The following is a 21,844-nucleotide window of genomic DNA, read 5'->3' on the forward strand; positions in this document are numbered from 1 at the left end:
AGCTGAGGCTCAGTGAGCGGGTGACAGCAGGTTGGAAAGCACCACCCCCTCCAAGGAATTTGAGCCTTGACTATAGTAAATAATAAAAGCTAACACTTTAAACAGTAGTGGGTGGCATGACCAAATCGGTATTTTAGGAAGATAATTTTGCTGGTAGAAAGACTGAAGGGGACAGAGCCAAGAGAAGGAAGGAAGTAGGGTCTAAATCATGAGGTCGACAATGAGCGTGAAGGATCGAAGACAGATCTGGAAAGAAGTTCCTTTTTCTTTTCTGTTTTGTGCTTGCTTTTGTCTGAGTCAGGGTCTTTCTCTATGCAGCCGTGGCTGGCTTTGAACTCCTTATCTAGACCAGGCTAGTTTTGAACTCACGGAGATCTGCTTGCCTCTGCCTCCTTTGGACTGGGGTTAAAAGTGTGCCACTGCATCTGGCTCCTTTTTTCTTTCAGCGACATTAGGACTAGACTCCGGGGCCTCGTGCAAGCACTTTACCACTGACCTATACCCCTAGACCTTAAGATTAAAGTGGAAAAAAAAATCAAACTATAATACTTAACTTCCTAAAGATGGTTTGATTTACTTAAACTCTGGCTGGGTGCCCTTGGCAAGCTGTTAGAATTGCAGGCCTTAATTTACTTAACACTTAAAGCAATCAGGATCTAGAAACAACCCACAGCATTCCAGTGAAGATGTTCTTGACTACAGGAAAATGAGGCCTGGGGAAGTGGCTTAACACATCTGCTTCACTCTGCCCTGTGCCCCAGCATTTTGACCATAATTATTTCAAAATTCTACCACTGCCTATCATCTATCATTTCTGATGATGAGTGAGAGTCAACAACTATTGGTCAATACTGTCTTAAAAGTGCGTATTAGGGCCAGAGAGGTGGCTCAGCGGTTAAGAGCACTGACTGTTCTTCCACCGGTCCTGAGTTCAACTCCCAGCAACCACATGGTGGCTCGCAACCATCTGTAATGGAATACAATGCCGCCTTCTGGTGTCCCTGAAGACAGCTACAGTGCACTCATATAAATAAAAATAAATCTTTAAAAAAAATAGAGTGCTCATTAAATAAGGTGTGGTGCCTCACTGGTGGGGGGGAGGGGCAGAGGCAGGTGAGTCTTTAGTTTGAGCTCAGCCTTGAGCAAGTTCTAGGAGAGCCAAGAATCTATAGAGAGACCCTGTCTCAAAACAAAGAATATATATTTAGTCTCTTCTGTCTAGTGCTTCTTTCAAATCTATTATAGCACATAACACTATATTATAATTACATATTTTCAATCTAAACTGTAAGGTCCGTGAGCACTGAGTAAGGTCAGAATTCTTTGTAGTGCAGTCTGGGGTTGTGTACCAGAGTTTGGCCTAAGTAGCAGCCTAGATGAGGTTGGGAGGTAGTAACTCACCTAATAACAGAGCCTCTCACTGAGGTATGTTACCATGGTACCAGTGAGAAATAAATGCAAGTTGAAGGAGAAAAGTCAGAAGTTCCTTCAGAGTGGCCTGGTTCTTACAAGCTTACTTAGTCAGGCCTGCTAACAATGTTACCATGATAAGTGTTGCGGGATGAACATGATCAAGGAGAGAGTTATTTTTCTCATCACCAACCTGCAGTTATGATTAACCTTCTCCTCTTCTGTTAAGGAAGAAAAACAGAAAAAGATGATGGGTGCCAAACTGGAAATAGCAAAATTCCTTCAAGAGACGATGACAGAGATGGCGAAGAGGAACCGAGTCAAGCTGGACGACGACTCCTCAGATTCCTCACAGCTCTCCTCTTATGTAAAACAGGTGTCGGGCTCACCCCAGCCCAGCAACTCCTGGGCTGGAGTTACAAAGAAAAGCTTGTCACCCTGGATCATCCAGATTGTTCAGGATCTTTGAAATGCCGCAAATCTAAATTACAAATAAATATCATTTAAACATGTAGAGTAGTTTGCAAAAGTAAAGTAAAATAAAGCCACCTTAAAGCAATCATCTGAAAAAGAAAGATTCACACACACTTTAAAAATACTGCTGATTTTTCTGGTGACTAAGGTGGATTCTAGAAAGATTTTCGGGGGCAGGAGAGGTGTTGGACTAGGCCCCGAACCCAGCATGCATGCAAGGCGAGTACCCAGTCTCCCACTAGTCGACAACTGCACACTCTTTATCCCGTGAACCACTGGATCCGGGTCTCTACCACACATCAAGTCCCTACCTCCTTTGACTTGTTTTCCAAACACTCCATTGAGGTGGATTCGCTAAGTAAGAGATTCTAACTGGCCTTTGTCCCTTTGCCTAGGTCCAAACAGGTCACAAGCCCTCCACTAAGGAGATAGTTCGCTTCTCCAAACTCTTCGAGGATCAGTTAGCCCTGGAACACTTACATCGACCCCAGCTGGTCGCCCTGTGTAAGCTGCTGGAATTGCAGGCCTTCGGCACAAACAATTTGCTCCGCTTCCAGCTCCTGATGACCCTGAGGTCTATAAAAGCAGATGATGAAGTAAGAGCATAACCGCAGCAGTGGGCACCAGGGAGGCCCCGGAGGGCACCTTAGCTAACTGCGTAGTTTTCTGTCGGGTCTGCCATAGGGTCATCCAGCAAAGTGAATGGCTCGAGAAACCATTCCTATGACTGCTTCAACCTTTACGATTCATGTCTGTGTTCGTTTGTTGTATCTTGCGAAGGTTATTGTAAGCAGCCAGCAATCTGGATGTATTAGCTGGGTGTAATCTACTTAGGACCTGCTAGGAAGGAAATACCAGCTCAGTAGATTCTTGGCAGCACCCACCCCCATCACACACACACACGCACACACACACGCACACACACAGAGTTCTCCTACAGAGGAACTAGTGCCAAAGTCAAAGATTCTGCTGGGTGAGTTGGTCTGGTGAAAAGAAGGTGGCAGAACACAATGCTAGGAGGAAAACCAGGGTCTGGCCATCTTGTGGAAGCCACCATTTGGACTGTAACTACTAATTAGGCTCCTTTAAAACATGGAAAAGACTTTCCTGAATGTCCGCCAGCTGCTGCAGTATTCCACTTAGAGGAGCAAGCTTTCCAAACCGAAGAAGACGTAAGCACAGTGGCCCTATTCAGATTGTGGATGTTGCTTTTAGAAGTGTGGTATGAACAATACCAGTCCCAGAAGAACCATAGTTTCTTCACACCATGTAGACATTGTCATTTATCAATGGTCTTGTAGACCAGAGAACCCAGGCTGTTCCTGGGGAGGGAGTGTGGGAAACAGCACTGAGACACTCAGCCCACGGAGTCAGGAAGCTCTTCAAAACAGATTGGTTTGTTTTCTAACAAGCCCTAAAAACTAAAAGGAACAGTAGATGTTACAACTAGACAAAATCCAAACCAAGATAGGAAATACTTTAGTGACAAGACGCTGGGAGCAGCTCTGTGACTATGGTTTATTGCCATCTGTTAGAGGTGTCCCTTCATCTCCACTGCACCTCCCTACGTAGCCGGTTTACAGCAATCAGTACAGGGCCAGAGGGCCAGAGCACCAGAATTGGGGTTTCTATCAATTTTGCTGGAATCTAGGGATTAAGTCAAACTGCAATCCAAAGATCTAATACTGTCCCCTACACTCGTTGCAGGTCATTGCCAAAGAAGGGGTGAAGGCTTTAAGTGTGTCAGAACTTCAGGCTGCCTGTCGGGCCCGGGGGATGAGGTCGCTGGGCCTCACTGAAGAACAGCTGTGCCAGCAGCTCACAGAGGCAAGCAGCGCTCCAGCCCTCCTCCCTGAGACTCTCTCCCCGGGACTCACAGACCTCTTGTGGGGACTTCTCCTTTGCAAGTCGTGAGTCAGCCTTCCACGGCTGTGACAAACTGAGTCTGAAGGAGGGAGGTTTGTTTTGGCTCATGGCTCCCATGCCTTCAGCCAGTGCTTGCCTGGTCCTCGTTCTCTGGGTCTATGCCAGAGAGTATTGTGCACAGCAGAGACGTCTCCTTCATTTTATGGTGTCCAAGAGGTAAAGAAGAGAGAGCACACCTTTAGTCCCAGCGCTTGGGAGACGCAGGCAGGCAGATCTGTGAGCTTGAGGTCAGCCTGGTCTACACAGTGAGTTCCAGGCTGGCTAGGGTTACAAAGCGAGACCCTGGATTTTGTGTTTTAAAAAAGGGAAGAAACAGGAGACAAGGCTCCAAATTCCCTTCAATGGTCCAACCTCTTCCCAGCAGGCCTCACACTTCCCAATAGCACCATAGGCTGGTGAACATGCTTTTAACACATGGAACTCGGGAGAACATTTAAAGTCCAAAGAGCCAGGCCACCACTCAGACCTCGCCTTATTTCATGGAGCAGTTAGTCACACCCTGAAGAGGGAGCCAGTCTTCTGCAGTGCTGCCACAAACTACCCTGATGGCGAATGATCACAGTGGCAGCCATTTAGCAGCCAAAGGTCACAAGTGCTGGCTGGAGGCCTTCCTGGAGTCCCCAGGGAGTACAGCGTTCCCAAACTCCCCCAGCTTGTTGGCTGAGCCAAGTTTTCTGCAGCCGTAGAAAGGAGGATGTTCTTGTTCCCTCACTGGCTGCCGGCCCGCCTGTCCTCGCTCGGCTCCAGGAGCCACCTGTATTTCCCCTCTTGGCCCCTGCTTCCATCTGCCAAGTTTGCCCTCCGTCCTCAGGCCTCAGACCTTGGACCTCTGGTTTGGGCCTCCAGGTCTTGTGACTAGGTAAAGCTCACCTTGCTCTATCTCAGAGTAGACTGACGTGGGACCTCAATTCCATCTGTAAAATCCCCTCATAAAGCATCTAGACCGGTGGTTCTCAACCTTCCTAAAGCTGCGGTCCTTGAATACAGTTCCTCAAGCTGTGGTGACCCCCAACTATAAAATTATTTTTGTTGCTACTTCATAACTATTTTTGCTACTGTTATGAATCGTAATGTAAATATTTATTTTCTGATGATTTTAAGTGACCCCCTATGAATGGGTCATTTGACCCCAAAGGGGTTGTGACCCACAAGTTGAGAACTGCTAATCCAGATTAATGCCTGAATGACCGGGAGGTGTGTGTATCTGGTGGATCTTCGAGCCTGATTTAGAATTTGGCGACAACGAAGTAGGGTCTTGGCAGAAAGTCTCACACACAGGCTATCATTGCCAGGCTCTGCTGACAGATCTCGCCTCAGAGCCCACATTGGCTACTTTTCCTCTTGTGCTCCCAGTCAGCATGCGGTACTGGCTTTGGTGGTGATGTCTGCAGCCCCATCAGGGAACACACTGTATTCCAACAGCAGCAGCAGTGCAGTGGAAAACCAAGAATTAGCTCCTTTAGGTTCTCATTGCTATCAGTGTAAAAACTTCTGTATCGTGTTAAGATTGTTTGGGGCAAAGGGCCAGTGCTGTCACTTGAAAACTGTGTTAGGGAGCCATTGTCCTCTTAGCACAGTACACTAACTAACTGGAAGATGAACATTTATAGAGGGCATCCCAGTGGATGAGAGGCTGAGGCAGGATTGCCATGAGTGGAGACCAGACCAGCTTAGGCAATATAGTGAGATTTGGGATAGCATGGGCTTCAGAGTGAGGCTTTGTCTCAAAAAAATTAAAAGCTATTAAAAATGGTAAACATTGGGCTGAAGAGATGGCTGAGTGGTTAAGAGCACCGACTGCTCTTCCAGAGGTCCTGAGTTCAAATCCCAGTAACCACATGGTGGCTCACAACCATCTGTGATGAGATCTGATGCCCTCTTCTGGTGTGTCTGAAGACAGCGACAGTTTGCTTACATATATAATAAAAAAAAAAACCAAACACACATGCCTCGGCAGCTGACACCTCTAATCCTAGCCTTCAGGAAGCTGAGGTATGAGGCCCACCAAGAGTTCAAGACCAGCCAGCCTGCGTCATAGAGGGCATGAGACTCTGTCCTGAAAAACAACAGAGGACGTGGCGGCCACCTCTGCTGCCTCTGTCCTAAACTCTGTTCTGTCCTCTTTGTCTAGAGACAGGGTCTCACTATGCTGCCCTTCCCGGCTAGAACTCACTGTGTAGACTACCCTGCCCTTGAGCTCAGAGATCTACCGGTCTCCATTTTCTGAGTGCTGGGACCATGGCGTTTTTATACAAGGGAAACCTATCCGGATGTTTGAAGGGCAGGACTACATTGACTGACATGGTTCTGCTTCAGTAGGGGTAAAAAGCAAAGGACAAAGGATGGCAAGATGGCTCATCTGGTAAAGCACTCACTGCAAAAGCCTAGTTTCTAGACAGTGGAAGGAAGAATCCCCTCTCAAAGGTGTCCTCTGACCTTCCCTCAGACCCATACTATGCCTCTCACACACAGACACACACAGACACTGACACACACACACACACACACACACAGAAGCAAAGTACAAAACAATGTGACGCTCATTACATAACATTTACAGAACAGTTGTGACATAGTGGCCCAAGCCTGTAATTCCAGCACCTAGGAGCCTTGGGACAAGAGGATCACAGGGGAGAGACCTGGGCTACATAGCCAAATTAAAGTCAACACAACAAGCCAAAACTTGGCCAATGAGGTGCTCTAAAACTCACATCACACCCCCATCCTAATGTTGGCGTCCTTGGTTGAAAAGGTTGTTTTTGTTTTGAAGCAAGTTCTTCTTTTTTTTTTTTTTTTTTTTGGAGCTGGGGACCGAACCCAGGGCCTCTACTACTGAGCTAAATCCCCAACCCCCCCCTTTTTTTAAAAAAAAAAAAACATTTATTTATTATGTATACATCATACAGCTTTCTGCCTGCATGTGCACCTACAGGCCAGAAGAGGGCACCAGACCTGATTATAGGTGGTTGTGAGCCACCATGTGGTTGCTGGGAATTGAACTCAGGACCTCTGGAAGAGCAGACAGTGCTCTAAACCTCTGAGCCATCTCTCCAGCCCTTGAGGCAGGTTCTTATCACGTTGCTCGGTCTGGCCTTGAACTCAGCATCCTGCCCCAGCCTCCCGAGTCTGGATTCGGCATCGCCTGGCCTCTGGGTTATCCTTTCCGACCCTCTGGTTTTGCTAAGAGAAGACACTCAGCTACAACTGCATGGAGAGTTTCAGTGACTAGTGCAAGTGGTTGCTGGGTACTTGCCCAGGGGTAGAAGCCAGGAGGCGGGTGTTCTTATCCTGTGCCACAGGTCACCTGTGTGCTTTGGGCAAAGTTACAATCAAGGGAAGCAATAGATGACCACAGGTCCTCTGTAGCTATAGCAGTCTATAACGCCCTGTCTTACTACCTTCCATTCTCTAGTGGCTGGACCTCCACTTGAAGGAGAACGTCCCCCCTTCTCTCTTGCTCCTGTCCCGCACCTTCTACCTGATAGACGTGAAGCCAAAGCCTATTGAACTCCCACCCAGTATAGAGGTAAGTGCATGGATGCAGCCAGAGCCTGGGTCCCACCAGCCTCTCGCCGTGTCTTCTGGTCAGAGCAGACACTCCTTTGGGAGTTTAGGTCTGTGCTTGTCTCCTTTTAAGCTAACGGCTCCTTTTCTTCTTTTTAATTTGTTCATATTTATATAGATGTTAAAGAAAATAAGGGATAGCATAGAATGTTAATTTTTCAACTCATTAAATGTTTTTTTCTTTTTTTTTTTTTTTTTGGTTGGATGGCTGGTTTTTCAGGAACTAGCTCTGTAGACCAGGCTGGCCTCAAAATCAGAGATCTGCCTGCCCCTGCCTCACAAGTGCTGGGATTGAGATGTGCTCCACCACTGCCAGGTTTACTTTGTTTTGTTTTGTTTTATTTATTTATTATGTATAAGTACACTGTAGCTGTCTTCAGACACACCAGAAGAGGGTATCAGATCCCAGTACAGATGGTTGTGAGCCACCATGTGGTTGCTGGGATTTGAACTCAGGACCTCTGGAAGAGATGGCTCTTAACCACTGAGCCACCTCTCCAGCCCCAGCTTTACTCTTTATGACCCGGAACACCAGAATTGCCACGCTGTTTTGTATATTTGGTTTGTATATCACTATGAATCCCTAATTAGCCTGGAGCTTACTATGTAAACCAAGCTGGTCTTGAACTCAAAGAGATCCCCTTGACTTTACATCCTGGACGCTAGGATTAAATGCATGGGTCACTGTGCCTGGTTTTGTTTGTTTGTTTGAAGACAGGGTCTTACTATGTAGTTTCTATGACCTAGAACTATGTATTTTAAATCCTGGAGCCTAAATACCATTCGACTTTTGTATATAGGGAGCTCAGTATTCAAATACTAACTTGCAGGAGGATATTCCGTGTAACTCAAGGAAGTCTACCAGGCATAGTGGCACACGCCCTTGATCCCAGCACTTGGAAGGTAGAGACAGGTGGATCTCTACAAGTTCAAGGCTAGTCTGGTCTATATAGTGAATTCCAGGCCAACCTTAACATTGAAATTCATCTCAAAACAACAAAATAGGGAAAGATACAGTCAGGCAGACACCTTTAATCCCAGCAGAGGTCAGCTCTAGGACAGCTAGATCTACACAGTGAGACCCTGTACACACGCGCGTGCACACACACACACACACACGTGCACACACACACACGCACACACACACATGTGCACACACATACACACGCACATACACACGCGCACACACATACACACACATACACACACGCACACACACGTGCACGACACACATACACACACACACACACACCTACACACGTGTGCGCTCGCGCGCGCACAGACATGAAGGTAGATTGCTCAAAGGCACATATTCCTTTACATAAGCTTCTGGGCAGGACACTTTACACTTGCATGTTTCCCCAGACTCCAAAGACAAACCTTGGGATACCATCTCTGCCCCCTGAGTCAAAGGAGGAGGACATTACGGACCCTGCACCTCAGCTAAACGGAACGAAGGTTAGTGACTCTCCCTCTACTTGATTCAACTGAAAAAAATTTTTTTCCAATGTTAATTTTCTTTTCCTCCAAACGAGCTCATGTTGTAGCTCAGGCTGGATCCAGCTTCAGATCCCTTGCCTCAGCCTCTCGAGTACTGAGGTGACAGGCGTACACACCCAGCCAGTGGTCTGCATCTCTAACCCTCCCAATGAAGCAGGACTCATTGGATTCAATGCAGTACTACTTGGCAATAAAGAACATCGATTACACTGCTTAATCTGTTTGTAAAAGAGTTCCGACGGGCCTGGGTATGTAGCTCACTGGTAAAGGGCTGTGGAAAACAGAGGAAACCACAGCCTCCATCCCCAGCACTTCCACAAATGACGGTTTAAGTCAACATTTGACTACGTGTAATTTTCAGATCTTTGCCTTTCACAACCTCCATAATAGAGTTGTTACAAGTCCCTGGCATTCATGGTAGATCCTGGTCTGCACTGGCTTAAGTCACTAATCTCTCAGTTCTAATGTTTAAGGATGAAGAATTTATACAGCTGCCCCCAGTACCACCACCCCTCATAACACCATCAGCAACTATTTCCAAAGAAGCAGTAAGTAATCCACAGAGAAACCTCTCTCCCCAGGTATCTGGAAGGGCGCTGAGGCTGCGGAATCAGGCCCACCGCAAACACTAGGTTCTTGCTGGCATCCAAACAGGAAGGACTCTAGCAATCTCGTAACTGCTGCCTTTTCCCCTCAACTATCCAAAAGTAGAGGGGAGAAGCCAGCCCCCTGGTGGAGCAACCTGAGCATGGAAGTCTAGGAGCTAATTACACTATAGGCAGAGCCTTGGTTTTTATGTGCTGAATGCAAATGGTTCCCACATGTTATGTAGTCTACACAGGTTTCTGATGTCAGGAAATACAAGCAGGGAAACAATTAAAGTTTTAGAAAAACACATGTAAATAGGAAATTTCTGTGCCCACTTCTCCCATTTGGGCCAAGTAATTTGGGGGAGGCCAGAAAGCATGACAGGCAAACAGGAGGAAGGTCACCCAGTGGAGGGAGTGGGTGGTTGGGGGAGATGGACTGCATGTGACAGGTCCACTGCGGATAGTGGGTGAGCCTATGGCTGGGTCGGCATTCAGAGAGGCCCGTGCCTGTGTCTTCACCTTCATCACCAAAGCAGTCACACAAATCTGATTGCGTGGCCGCTGCTGTCTGGTTGCTTTTCTTTGTGGAGGGGTGGGGGTGGAGGACGTTCACTCTGAATGTAGTTCAGGCCTTCCTGGATCTCAGGCCGGCTCTGCGACCTCACCAGCCTCCGGACAGGGATTACAGTCAGGCGGGGATCACAGGCATGACACCCGTTGAGCCTGGCTTGTGGCCATTAATTTAGAAGGTCAAAGTGGATGCCTGCAGAACTTAAGCTGCTTGTGACCAGAGCCTAAAGTCCTGTTTTATACCCAGATCCTCCAGGCCAAGTCTCAGGAGACCTCACAGAACAGCAAGGCTAATTCAAAAGGAGCCTAAAGATGCCTTGAAGATGGGCCTCACTCTCTCCAATCACTGCCAGTCAGCAGTGGCGTCCATGAAGGAGTTCTAGCGGAGACTGTCTGGTTTGAGATAAAGGATCAGCCATTAAGTCGTTGGAGGCCTCGTGACCATTCGAGATCCGAACAGTGACACCAAGTTCAGGCCACTTAGAGAAGCTTAATTACAGCCTATCTCTACTGTATAATTTTGTCATCTTACTAAACGTTGCATAAAGCCACTCCCACCATGTTGTGTTTGAACAGCTTCCTGTTTGTGTGCACTTGGGGAAAGGGGACAGTGATGGGGACTGAGCTGGGGGGGGGTGTCATGGTTTCTAGGTGAGCACTCATGGAAACGTTATCCCCTGCCCTCTTACTTTTTATACATTTCAAGGTAAGAATGAAATTGCCCAGGCTAGCCTTGAATGTCCTGCCCCACTCCCCCAATCTCCCATGCAGCTAGGATTACATACTTCTGTAACCAGGCCCAATTGGATGTGGACCTTCTAAGGGGAAATGTATTATACAATGGAGTCAGCTTGGCACCTTGGATACCTCTCTCTGCTTCTTGTGACATGGAGATTCCCCAAACCACCTTTAAGAGCACCTGACCAGCCTTTGCAGAGGAACTCCTCAGTCCAACAGTACCATAAGCACCCATGGGCCAGGATGTGCATCCTTCCCAGTGAGGCAGAGCTTCTTAGAGAAGTGGGCAGTTAAAACAGATAGTGATGCTGGGGGACTGTTTGGTCTTTAAGACCACTAGACCTTGTGGAGGGTCAGTGTTCTGTTCCCAGCACCCACAACCGATTTCCAACTCCAGTTCTACAGCAGCATCCAGCACCCTCTTCTGAGCTTCACAGGGAGCAGTCATGGTGCACACACACACAACACAACACTTACATACATGAATATCAACCTTAAAGTTAGCTACCCAGACCATGGTGACACGCACTCTGGAAGGAGAGTGGATCTTTGTGAATTAGAGTCCAGTCTGGTCTACAGAGTGAGTTTCGGGACGGCTAGAACTACATAAAGAGCTCTAAAACATTCCCATCCAGTTCCCGGGCCTTGAACTCAGGGAGTGCTGGGATTAAAGGGGCCACTACCACACAGCCATAGAACTCCTTAATCCTCATGCTCAGTCTCATACACTAGCAACTGAACCACACCCCAACCCAGAACATGTACCTCAAAATGCTCCCTTGTCATGGAGGGCAGGCCCCACCCTGTGTGCTGGTCAACCGACTCCTGTAGGCTGACAACTGCTGTGCTCTTACATCGTTCCTGGATGTTGCCATAATCAAGTGTTTCACAATAAAACTTCCCCTTTGAAGTGGTGGGTTTTTAAACTTAGTGCCTATCATAGGTGTGTGGTGTGGGAACGGGATTAGCTGGTTAGCTGGCTTTATCCACTTCCATCTCCCTGACTCATGCATGGCTGCCCTATGGATTCCTTCTGGCCTTCTCAACAGGAAAATGGAAATAGTTAAGGAGCCTGGCTACTGGGGTCCATCTTGCCTCTCCCCCTCCCCCATCTTACTTTCTGGAGACAGGGTCTCAACTGTGCAATCTTGGTTGACCTCGAACTCAATGCTCCTCCATGGATGCCTTCAATGCAAGAAGCACTGGAAGCTACAGCAGCATGGGTGCTAAATGCACCACTTCTATGTAGGAGGGCATGCATACAACGGCAGGCAGTGCACTGAAGAGGATTCTGAATGTGTTATGTGTCAAACAAAAGGGAACCTGTTCCACAGTCCTTCATAACCAGTGTTCTTGTTTTCCTTTTAGACCAGAGTGTGCAGGCCTTGAACTCACAATGTAGACCAGGTTGTCCTTGAACTTAACATCTGCCAGCCTCTGCCATCTTCCGAGGGCTGGGATTAAGGGCATTCTCCACCAGGGCCAGCAACTTGAGTTCTTGCTGGCCTACTCCCTTCTTGGTTCCTACTAGCTAAGGGGATGGGAGGCCATACCATGTTGCTTCAAAGCCCTCTCAGCTCTCTACTCTCCTGCAGATGTGGAGGAGCTTGGCTCCACCAGCCGCGAACAGTCTCGCCAGGTACAACTTGAAGCTCCCTCTAACACGCACCTGTAGTGACATTAGACACAGCTCACATTTTACACAGAATTCTACCACAGTGGCTGTCGCTGCTACTTCATAGTATGGCTCTGCACTGCGCCATGTCTTAATTTTGTACAAGACGTTATTGGTCATGTCCAGAGTTTTACGATGCTATAGCCAGGCCAAAAGTTCTCAGTTGCAGGTAGGTCTGTTACTTCAGAGAAAACTGGCTCTGACAGCATTACCTAGTGTGTGTGTGTGTGTGTGTGTGTGTGTGTGTGTGTGTGTGTGTGTGTCTGGTATTTTAGCTTGTTGGCTCCACCCAGTGGCAGCTGATAAACAGAGTTCATTACCATTAAGGCCGATTTCTTACTTCATCTATGTTCAATCTTACTTACCTGAAATCAATATATTACATTAACAGAGCCAAGGGACCGATGACCTCTAGCCTATGGCAATTAGAAAAGACGGGAAAGAAGTATTGATTGATGCCTTGGCCATATTTTAACCCTCAGGAAACCAGACGGATGCTGTGCTCTGACGGCACATCTTCATTCTGTGAGCTGGGTACCCTTCCCCAGGAGACCCAATCTGGCCCTCGAAGTGAAATAGCCATTTCATTTTCCTTCATGTCAATCTCACTGTCTCTTATTCGATAGCCACCCCTGTCCCTGGGGATATCCGTGGGCAATTTGAATAGTGACAGCAGGGACTTCAGTTCCTTCGAGTTCCTGGTTCCTCTTTTTGAGTCACACAAAGCCCCTCTATGTTCTCCTTCCATTCACACAACCGTGAGTCAAGTAGACCCGAGGCAGAAATGGCGCTCACCATTTTAAACAAGAAAAAAGGAAAACATGACGATACGGTCTCCAAGAAAACGAGTTAGAGTTATGTGCTAATTTTCATTCCCTGGCCCTCTCTGGCAAAGGATGACGTCTTTTGGCACAAAAAGCCACTTGCGATGTTTTGACAGTTACACGGGGCACAGAGGGAAACAATGGTAAGAAAGAACTCTCATGACGATGACCCAAACCGCAGCCGTCAAAGCTGTATTTAAAGAAGCGGCCCTAACCCCTACAAATGAAATCAGATTGAACCGTTCTGTATTCAGCAGAGACACAAGGAAAACAAGCAAACAAACCGACGCTAGCATGGCGCCGGGTGGACTAAGGTACCACAAACAACCAGCAGGTGGCAGAAGCTGACCCAAAGAGATTGTTTTCCCTTTCCTCAGGGATGGGTGGAGTTTGTAAAGGAAAAACTATAGGAAGCCAAGGTCAGGAATAGACCCAACAGGGCCTTCCCAGAGACCGGGAGAAGCCTGGGGAGGTTATTTACAGGAGAGGAAATTGAGGAGAAGGTTGGGGAAGACAGACAGGACATCCGAATGCACCGCTAGCTTCCGGTGACAAACTTTCTCTCACAGATGCATACATTCACCCATGCAGGGTCCAGGGTTTGAGTTTCTGTCCAGTTCTACCCTCTAGCTAGTCTCATCCCCCCTCACCCTCTCCTCTGAGGAAACAACCAAGTGGATGGGCTTGGCTCTAAGCCCTCAGGATGTCAATCTTCTTTCCCAAAGTTTCAGAGCCAGTCTGGGAGGTCTCGGTGCACAATCTAGGAGACAGAGGTCATGGGCCTGGCGGTGGGGGTGGGGGTGGGGTAGCTCATGGCCCTTGAGTCCCTGTCTCCCTCTCCTTTGCAGTGGATATCTCCTCCCTTTTCACACGCCCAGGATAAAAATGAAGCAGCAGCAATTTTTATTGAGGGAAACCTAAACTGAAAATAGGTTTAAAACATAATTTAAAAAAATAAAACAGCAAAAGTAGCAAAAAATATATGACCTTTTAAAAAACATTTTCCTCTTTTTTTTGTTTGTTTGTTTGTTTTTAATATATAGCTACTGATGCCTCAGGTCCAGCCACCAGGAGCATCTCACCCGACGGGTAAATCTCTAGTCACGACCCTTTTAGAAAGACATGTAAATATATACTCAGATTTATACACTTTGTGTTTTCTTCATAGCTATGTACAGAGCCCGCAAGTCTAGGGCTCAGCCCAAGGGCACATCCCTGCTCCCAACCTCTGACTCCCTGTCTTCTGGTACCAGGTATTTGGTCAGCAAAGCAAATTAGTATTGGAATTAAGAAGCTACTGGTACCGTCCATCTGGAGGAGAGGTTGCCCCGCCTTCGGTTAAGGCCTAAACAGAAACCTCACTGCTTCAGGAGCCCCAAGGCCCCTGCCACCAGAACACAAAGGGCTGATGGGTCAACAAGAACACCCAGGAAGCTCTTGCTTGCACGCCTATGCCACTTGCTTCCACTCTGGAGATCTCCCAGCAGTGCCAGGCAGCAGGGTGGGTCTTGGTCCAACACTTGGGAAGGAGGAAGTGGCCACCAGCAAGTACCTGCCTCTTGGCTCCTCTCTCGCACAGCAGGCTAAGAAGAGGAAGAGAGGGGTCTTGGGGGTGATGGAAGGGTAGGCCACACAGGAAGGCCTCAGTCAGGCACTGGCTCTTGCCAGCCACAAAGGAGAAGGAGAAAGACATTGTGTCCAACGGGGAGTTGCAGGTGAGGGGCACGGGTGATGACGGAATGGGGGAAGGCTGGGGAAGGTTGGTCGTCAGCGCCGTTTGAGTCCACCATTTGCAAGCTGGGTGGGGTGTCGGGGCAGACAGGGCTCCTCAGGTAATGGCTCATGAGAGAAGACAGAGTCCTCCCCTGAAGAGCAGGTAGAGCTCCGTGTGTCTGGGAAGCTGGGCGAGTACTGGTCCAGCGGCATGGACAGGTCCAGATACTCCTGTGACAGAAGAAGATTGGTGGGTGGTGCACAAACCTTCCCGTAACAGGGTCCTCTCAGGTGCCTATGTGACGACAGCCCAAGTTCCAGCCCAGGGCAGCTCTACCTGGTTGGAGGTCAAGGCCACAATGCGGTCCAGGTCTTCCACCAACTGCTTGAAAGTAGGTCTCTGAGAGGGCACTGCGTGCCAGCAGTCCCGCATCATCATGTACCTGAAGCGGGACAGTGAGGTCAGAGACGACAAGGGCAGAGTTGGGCTGGAGGTCTCAGGGAGGGATGGACACCATGTCCTCCAAACAGAGCTTCACCCCCTGCCCACCATGCTCCTGCTTTCTTCCTAGCCTGGACCTCAGGAACTTCCCTCCCATGAGCCATCGTCACCCAAGGAACCCCACCCACCGTCCCAACATCCAACCCAGCTTGCCAAATGGTGGGCTCAAACAGCACCGACCACTAACCCTCCCCGGCTTCCCCCAACTCATGCTTACAGCTCATTGGTACAGTTACTGGGCTTGTCCATTCGATGACCCTCTTTCAGCAGCTTGAAAAGTTCTTCCACAGGCACACCGGGGTATGGGGAACCACCCAGAGTGAAGATCTCCCACAAGAGCACCCCAAAAGACCACCTACAGGAGAGCACAGTTTCACTGGGACTTAATTCTTTCCCAAGTCCTCATGAGAAGCTAGAGTGGTAGGTGTACATCTTGACTCTTTCCTGCCCCAACAAGACCCAGGGGTCAGGGGTCAGGGCACAGGAGACAAGAGGGCACCAAGAGACAGTTCACAGGACAAGACAATGTCCCCTCCTCTCCCCTTCCCCCCATTGATGGAATAAGATTCCCATTAGTCTAGCTATGCAGGGCCGTTAGAATTCTTTCTCCGGCGGATCCCAGGTAATTGTGTATTTCTAACTCACACATCACTCTGGTGGGTGTAGATCCGGTCAAACAATGCCTCAGGTGCCATCCACTTCACAGGCAGCCGGCCCTGCAAGCAGCAGCGTCTGTGTTAGCGGGATGACTCATGGGGCGAACTGAAGATGATGGCTGAGGCAGTGAGGACACAAGTAGGTGGGAGCCAGGGTACGGGACGCACATCTGCAGCCCTCCTACAAGCCCTTTTTTCTTGGACCACTCGACCCCCACACGAGAGCAACGGGAAACATCGAAGTGGGCAAAAGTCTAGTGGCAGGAAACTTACATTGGTGGTTTTCTTATAGTAGTCGATATGGTGAATGTCTCGAGCTAGGCCAAAGTCTGCGATCTTCATGACATTATCCTCTGTCACCAGGACATTCCTAGCAGCCAGGTCTCGGTGTATACACTGCAGAGAGGAGGGAAAGGACCAGAGGAGATGACAGCCCTGCACTGCTGTGCAGCCATTCAGTCCCCTCTACTCCAGCACTGCCTATGTAGTGGGCAGCAGGACTGCGTTATCTCACGGGTCTTCTGCCCACAACCCCCCATATCCTCTAGATCTTCCCACACCCTCCAGACGACCCCTCCGAAACATTCTTTAATTCCAGACACCTTCGACTGTAGCCTTCTCCATGACTGTAGCAAGCCCTCCTTTATACCTTCGTTCTAGATTCTAACCTCTAGCTTTTAGATTCGTAACTCCAAAACAGACCACCTGGGCCTATGCTGGGTGCTAGCTGAGTGCTATGCTAAGTCTGTGGAGGTGTGTGTGCTGAGTACCCTCCTCCCTGGCAAGGCATACGGAGCTCTGGATACGGAGCTCAAGCAAAGACACCATGAGCACTGGAACCATGCCGGGTTAATTTTACTTCTACTATATAGAAATAAGTATTCTTATTCTGTATCTGATGAAATACAGGGGCGGGAGAGAAGAAGAGCACGGCGGACTGCTCTTCCCGAGGCCCTGAGTTCAATTCCCAGCAATCACATGGTGGCTCATAACCACCCAGAATGGGACCTGAGGCCTCTTTTGTCATGCAGGCATACTCGCAAATATATATATAAAACAAAACAACAAAAAAAAATTCTTTCCAGTGTTTTGAGACAGGGTTTCTTTGTTAGTTGTTTTTTTTTTTGTTTTTTTTTTTTTGGGGGGGGTCTTTTTTTCGGAGCTAGGGACCGAACCCAGGGCCTTGCGCTTCCTAGGCAAGCGCTCTACCACTGAGCTAAATCCCTAACCCCTTCTTTGTTAGTTTTAACTGTCTTAGAATTTGCTATGTAGGCCAGGCTATCAGGCTATCCTCAAACTCAGAGATTGGACTCTGCCTCCTAAGTGCTTGGATTAAAGACTTGGGACACCACTGCCCAGCAAATAAATGAATCTTGAAAGAAAGAGAGAGAAAGGGAGGGAGGGAGACAGAGAGAGACAGAGAGGGGGGGGGGGCGCTGGGTTCTATGACCCTTGCTCTGTAATCCCAGCCTTTGAGAGAGACCGAGGCAGGATACTTTTTACACATTTCAGGCCAGTCTATGCTACACAATGAATGTGAGGCTGGCCTCTGTTACAAAAACTAGTGGGACCTTAATTTCAAAAAGAAAAACACGAATTAAAAATGGCTGTCTGGGGTTGGGGATTTATTAGCTCAGTGGTAAAGCGCTTGCCTATCAAGCGCAAGGCCCTGGGTTTGGTCCCCAGCTCCGAAAAAAAGAAAAAAAAAAAGTAAAAATGGCTGTCTGAGTCTATGCAGAAAGTGGTTACACAGACTCCTAATCTGCTCTGATTCCAAGGGTACAGAGGCTCTCCCAATACTCAGAGCCTATAGCACGAGGGGACAGGCTCCATGCCGCCACAGGTCTAAAGGATTAACAGTCATAAGCTGGAGACAGGTAGGGAGGGCAGTGCCGTGTCAGCATCCCGGCACCAGAGAGACGGAGGTAGAAGGATCATGAGCTCAAGGCCGGCATGGAGAGCTAGCCGGGTCCAGTCCCATCCTGCCTTTTGTGGGGAGGGGTGTATTCAGTCTCCACACCTTCTTCGAGGCAAGATACTCCATGCCCCGGGCCACCTGATAGGCACAGGACACCAGATCTTTGGAAGACAGCTGTTCCTCAGGGTTGTGACTGGGGTTGTAGCAATACTCCAGCCCAGGAGGCCTCCGGGCCTGCAGATACTCCCGAAGATTGCCTTTGGAGGCATACTCCACGATGACATAGAGAGGACCTGAGAGCAAAGACGTAGGGACCACGGGTCAGGCCATAGGTCAGCAAGGGGAGCGCCATCTAATGGAAGCCCCTCCCCCTGACATCACAGCCCACCGTCTCCCATGCCCAGTGTAAACTCTTTCCTGCCTCCTCCAGAGGGAACAGGTAAAGCCATTCTGCCCAAAAGAAAGCCAGAACAAGAATTCTTCCCCGCATAGTCCAGAACGCTCCCAGGCAAAGCTGAGGGTAGGCACCCTAATGTAGAGGTTAATGACATAGTTCCTCTCGGTGTTGGTAAGGAATCTTAAATGAATGCTAATCAGGCTGGCTCAGCTCCTGAATAACACATTAAACCCCCTCCCTGCCCTAGGAGCCACCTACCATCCTGTGTGCATGCCCCCAGCAGGTTGATGATATTCTTGTGCTTCCCGATCATTTTCATCATCTCCATCTCCGAGATCAGGTCCGACAGGTCCTTCTCTGTCGCATCAGCTTCACATGCAAACCAGAGGGGGGGGGGTGAGGGAGGTGGAAAGGACAGCTGAGGGCCCCGGGGAAACAGATCCTGGAGGAGCCCCCTTTTCCCCAGGACTCCCTTCTTTCCTCCTGCTTCCCACCAGGAGCCACCACTACCCTGTGGTGCTACAGAAGGCGGCTGGAGCCACCACAAGAAAAACCAGCCAGTTATGGGATTTAAGAAGAGCATGTGAGCCCCTGGACAACATTAGGAATCAAGGTGAGATTGTAGCAGGTATGAGCGGAGACTGCATCATAGGATGCTTAGAAAGGAAAGAGACCACTCCACAGGACACAGGAGCTCCACTCACACTTCAACATCTTCACGGCCACTTTGGTCACGCGGTTGGGTTTGTCCTTATCCAGACCGATGGCTTCGGCCAACACCACCTGCCCGAAGCAGCCCTCGCCAAGCGGTTTTCCTAAGACCAGTCTTGAGTGGGAGACAAGCAGTGAGTGACAGTTAGGACTGGACCAACGGGCAGTGTCAGTCAGGGCTGGTAAACGTCAACATCCCCCACACCTCCATTTTTCAAGACAGGGTTTCTCTGGGTAGCCCTGGCTGGCCTGGAACTCGATCTGTAGATTAGGCTGGCGTTGAACTCAGATCTCTCTACCTCTGCCTCTCCTGAATGTGGGGTAGACCTGCGTGCCTCTGCCTCCCGAGCTCTGGGATCAAAGGTGTGTGACACCATCACTCAGGAAGATCAAGCCTTTTTTTAAATAATTATTTTATGTATATGAGTACACTGTAGCTGTCTTCAGATGCACCAGAGGAGGGCATCAGTTGTAAGCCGCCATGTGGTTGCTGGGAATTGAACTCAGGACCTCTCTGGAAGAGCAGTCAGTACTCTTAACCCGCTGAGCCACCTCTCCAGCCCCCAGATCAAGCATTTCTCTTGGTATGTCATTCGACCAAGAGCAGGAAGTAGCGGGGCTATTTCTAGAGAGGCATCATGTTCTTTCAGTGCCTAGAAGGCCCTGGCATACACAATTCCTACAGCTAGAGCAAAAGCGCGGGCATCCGCGGGGGAAAACTACAGCAGCATTACCTGTCTCGGGGCAGCTCCCAGCGGGGATCTTCAGGGAGCTCATATTCAGAGACGCCCGCTAGCATGGGGGTTCCGCTGGAGGAGAGTCGCGAAGGCCGAACCAGGAGAACCCCAGAGTTCATGGAAGCGCTGGAGTCAGCTGACACCTGTAAGAAAGAGTGGGGTCACCCTTCTAGCAAGGAGAGCGTGAATCGGTAGCCAGCCCCTCCCTTCCAAATCCCCACTTTTTTTTTCTTTTAAACCATAAATAGCTCAGATTTACTTCTATTCCTAAGGATGTGGTGAAGACAAACAAATAAACAAACCAAAACCATAACAGAAGCTCTAAGCAGTTTCCACCATCAAAAAGTCTTTCCAGAACCAGGCGGTGGTGGTGCACACCTTTAATCCCAGCACTCGGGAGGCTAAGGCAGGCCAATCTCTAAATTCAAGGCCAGCCTGGTCTACAAAGTCAGTTCCAGGACAGCTACACTGAGAAACCTTGTCCTGAAAAACCAAAAGACAAACAAAGTCTTCCTGGGCTCCATTTTGCTTACCTAATCAATGAGCATACCAGATAGACCTCTTCAAGCTTAGTGTTTTATGATATAACTGCTCTTCTCTTGTCCCTAACTCTTTGCAAAAACTCTCTACCTCAGATTTATGGATTCCTAATCCTTAAAGGCACCTTTCTGGGTCAGCGGTGTTCTGAGGAATGATTGATCTTTCATGCGTCTGCGCCTTCTAACCCATTTCCTCCCACCGTGTCTCGGGTGACGGAATTAGTTTACAATGTTCCAATGTGTCCAGAAATTGGAGCCAAGTCCAGAGTGGGAGATGAGAAAAACCCAGGAGAGTAGGAAGGGGAGCAGACCCCGGAGGCCCAGGAAGAGGGGGTGAGACAGTGGTGAGCCTGCAAATCCCCCATCTACTTTCTGTTACCTGTCTGCGCAGAGGGATGCTCTTAGCCAGCTTATGCACAGCCATCTGGCTATGGAAGTCGCTCTTCTTGGTGCCGCTCTTCATCTTGTAGATGATGACGGAGCCCACCATACAGGAGATCAGGAAGGCCCCGGTGCAGTAGATAATGATTTCCAGGTACAGAGGTGAGGTCATCACGGCTGGTCTCTCTTCCAGGGCTGGGTCAGTGTGGACAGGGTGTCAGCAGGTCATGGCGGGGCTTTGCTCACAAGAGGTGTGCCCCATGAGAAACCCAGCACCTGCCCCTTTCCCCTGGGATCCTGCCATCAAAGGACCAGGTACCTTGGGACCTCTGAGGTATCCTTAAACATCCTTAAACTCACACCCCATCGAGGGTAAATGCAACCTAGACTATCCTGCCAAGCAAGCCCAGCACTCATTAACTCCAGTGCCAACTTGCTTAGCTGACCACTGGGTTGGATGGGCACCTGCAGAAGCCCAATGCTGCTCACACATATTATATGGAAACAGGCTGTTGTGCCCAAAAGACCAGATAGCCTCAAAACACCTGACAGAGTGGGACCCTAATGAATGCTCATCCTGTGTCTTACCAAACACCCGTCACCTGTTAGAGCAGATCAGTAAATAGCAAAACACAGGCAAAGTGAATGAATGGCTAAATATGTCTCTACATGGAAAACCATGTATTTAACCATGTAAGAAATCTAGTCATGGCCCCCCCCAGGATTCTTAAAATGTAAGGAAATGGAATGGGGCGGGGTGATCATTTTCCTATGTTCTCTATTTAGAATTCATACCGGGCTAGCTAGTTTTATGTCAACTTGACTTGAAGTCATCTGAGAGGAGGAAACCTCACTAGAGAAAACACCTCCATAAGAATGGGCTATAGGGAGCTGGAGAGATGGTTCAGCGGCTAAGAGCACTGACTGCTCTTCCAGAGGACCTGAGTTCAATTCCCAGCAACCACATGGTGGCTCATGACAATCTGTAATGGAAACTGAGGCCTTCTTCTGGTGTGTCT

General features: G+C 48.9%; 2 protein-coding genes across 18 annotated transcripts in view; one reads left to right on the top strand and one right to left on the bottom strand.

The window, feature by feature from the left end:
- The window catches only part of Letm2 (leucine zipper and EF-hand containing transmembrane protein 2), a 20,360-nt gene extending 9,761 nt beyond the window's left edge, over window positions 1–10,599 (top strand). For 8 of the 10 annotated variants that reach the window (XM_032919557.1, XM_032919559.1, XM_032919550.1 and 5 more), the window contains 6 exons: window positions 1,640–1,786; window positions 2,280–2,480; window positions 3,592–3,711; window positions 7,223–7,336; window positions 8,740–8,832; window positions 9,348–10,599. In XM_032919557.1, the coding sequence (XP_032775448.1) occupies window positions 1,640–1,786; window positions 2,280–2,480; window positions 3,592–3,711; window positions 7,223–7,336; window positions 8,740–8,832; window positions 9,348–9,506 (834 nt within the window). In that variant the 3' untranslated portion in view covers window positions 9,507–10,599. The remainder of the gene's footprint in view (window positions 1–1,639; window positions 1,787–2,279; window positions 2,481–3,591; window positions 3,712–7,222; window positions 7,337–8,739; window positions 8,833–9,347) is intronic. The other 2 variants (XM_032919558.1, XM_032919560.1) reach the window with 1 other exon arrangement.
- A 3,552-nt stretch (window positions 10,600–14,151) lies between these two features.
- The window catches only part of Fgfr1 (fibroblast growth factor receptor 1), a 54,577-nt gene continuing 46,884 nt past the window's right edge, over window positions 14,152–21,844 (bottom strand). For 4 of the 8 annotated variants that reach the window (XM_032918786.1, XM_032918790.1, XM_032918789.1 and 1 more), the window contains 10 exons: window positions 20,818–21,020; window positions 19,903–20,048; window positions 19,162–19,283; window positions 18,716–18,826; window positions 18,163–18,353; window positions 16,416–16,538; window positions 16,132–16,202; window positions 15,704–15,841; window positions 15,322–15,427; window positions 14,293–15,215 (listed from right to left, as the gene is read on the bottom strand). In XM_032918786.1, coding sequence (XP_032774677.1) covers window positions 15,039–15,215; window positions 15,322–15,427; window positions 15,704–15,841; window positions 16,132–16,202; window positions 16,416–16,538; window positions 18,163–18,353; window positions 18,716–18,826; window positions 19,162–19,283; window positions 19,903–20,048; window positions 20,818–21,020 — 1,388 coding nt within the window. In that variant the 3' untranslated portion in view covers window positions 14,293–15,038. Of the gene's footprint in view, window positions 15,216–15,321; window positions 15,428–15,703; window positions 15,842–16,131; window positions 16,203–16,415; window positions 16,539–18,162; window positions 18,354–18,715; window positions 18,827–19,161; window positions 19,284–19,902; window positions 20,049–20,817; window positions 21,021–21,844 lie in introns of all 8 variants that reach the window. The other 4 variants (XM_032918788.1, XM_032918787.1, XM_032918791.1 and 1 more) reach the window with 2 other exon arrangements.

Source organism: Rattus rattus, chromosome 13 (genome assembly GCF_011064425.1).
Source record: "Rattus rattus isolate New Zealand chromosome 13, Rrattus_CSIRO_v1, whole genome shotgun sequence".
Taxonomy (NCBI): Eukaryota; Metazoa; Chordata; class Mammalia; order Rodentia; family Muridae; genus Rattus; species Rattus rattus.